Consider the following 1,893-nt stretch of genomic DNA (forward strand, 5'->3'; position numbering starts at 1 on the left):
ACCCGTTACTGTGACAGGAAAAATACTGCAATAAGAAACTAGTCTTAAATAAGTTACTGTAGTGAGTATTTCCACACCAATGATCGGTCTAAAAAGTTTCAATCAAGTTTTAGAGCTCATCACAGCCCTTAGAAAAGCACTGGTGAGGATCATTAATGATATGTTGAGGCATTGTGACTGTACTTGTCATTATACCAGTAAGATCTCACAGTTGCATTTGATGTAGCTGATCACAATTTATTTATAAATATTTTATTTATTTATACATAAATACTGATTAATCCCATCAACTAGATTAGTAGTTTCAATCTTCCCTATGTGCCTGGGCGAATTGGCTAATGCACACATATAATCTGGCCCTAGAATATGCTGTTTGCATGTTCAATTCAATACAGTTTAAAATCAGTTAACTTCTACTGTACCAATTCACAACACAATGAGCCAATATTTGAGTCAGGTGAATTGAGGCAAGACACAATACATTGGGCCCCCCGATAACTAAGACTTGGCAGGTCTTTAAGGCATAGAAATTTAGATTGCTTGTAAAATTTCTCTCTGAGACAAAAGTTGTGGTCTTGTTTGTCTGTGGTCTCTTTATCTCAAGAATTCCCAAATCTCACTGTGTAGGATTGCAATTTGAAAACTTAACTGATATTGTGTATTTTTATTCCAATAAAGCTATAAAGCCCAAATATATTCTTTAATATGGAAATAAAACTAATATAAAACATCCATATTTGCAAATCTTCAAGTAGAAACAATATAAAACCAGTGACTCAAAGTCTTGCAAAAATCTTTTCATCACATTGTTGTTTTGCCCATTTCATAAAATATTTACCAATAATGCAAAACATCAGGTATCAATAGGGCACGTAGGAACAAAGGTGGATCTCTTTAACCATGTATTCCATTATGTAGTTTTGTTGTTGATTGGACAGCAGCTAAAAGGACCATGTCGCAAACTCAGCCCTCCCCTTTTTGAAGCGTTTGTATTTTTGTAACTAGATCAGAGAGGGGGATTTTCAAACCTCCCAGAGATGAATAGGTTCATCATAAAACAAGCTATCTTCCAATTATTGGCATCATCATTATGGAGCTCAGGTAATTAAAAATAAGTATTCAATTTAATATATCTCAGAACTGCAGTAGGCTAATGGTGTGTAACATTTTTTGTTATACTCAGGTTTTACTACTGGGAGTGATGTCACCCAGACCCCCTTTTTGTGGAAAAATATGGGTGAAAATGCAACAATAGACTGTAGCCACACCAAGGGTGACTTATACTTCCAGATGTACTGGTACAGACAGCTGCCGGGAGAAACTATGAAACTCATCGTTTTCACCACCAAAGGCCAGATCAAGCATGATTTTGGAAGCTTTAGTGAAGAGAAATTTTCAGCCACCAAAACTGTTGCTGAGAGTGGAACGTTTACAGTGAAGAACCTGGAGCCCCAAGATGAAGGAGTGTATTTCTGTGCTGTGAGTCACCACAGTGATCGAGAGAGACAGGAAAGCTTTACACAAACCCACCAATGTGATATCAACATAGGTTGATGATCTGGACTGTAGGGGGAGTCCAAGTATCGTGTTCTTTCTCTCACAACTACAGGTTCTACACACACTTTGTTTAATATCACAGGAACCAGAATACTCTGATATTTGTGCATATAGTTTATTTTAGACAACACCATGTTTAAAAAAAAAAACCAAAAGATTATTCAAACCAACAAAACTTTTTCAAAATCTTAACAATCTTTTCCATCCACATCCCAGGTAGTCTTTATTTGGAATAAGCGTGTTAGAAAATGGATGGATGGATGGATGGATGGATGGATGGATGGATGGATGGATGGATGGATGGATGGATGGATGGATGGATGGATGGATGGATGG

The 1,893-nt window shown here is 36.7% G+C and overlaps 1 gene segment (V, D, J or C); it reads left to right on the plus strand.

The window, feature by feature from the left end:
- Positions 1-976: 976 nt before the first annotated feature.
- LOC107103207 lies at positions 977-1,554 on the plus strand. The segment is given in 2 exon segments: positions 977-1,101; positions 1,184-1,554. Coding segments are annotated over 2 exon segments (435 nt in total).
- The last annotated feature ends 339 nt before the right edge of the window (positions 1,555-1,893 follow it).

This window comes from Cyprinodon variegatus, unplaced genomic scaffold, assembly GCF_000732505.1.
Source record: "Cyprinodon variegatus isolate N-32 unplaced genomic scaffold, C_variegatus-1.0 Scaffold1394, whole genome shotgun sequence".
Classification (NCBI taxonomy): domain Eukaryota; kingdom Metazoa; phylum Chordata; class Actinopteri; order Cyprinodontiformes; family Cyprinodontidae; genus Cyprinodon; species Cyprinodon variegatus.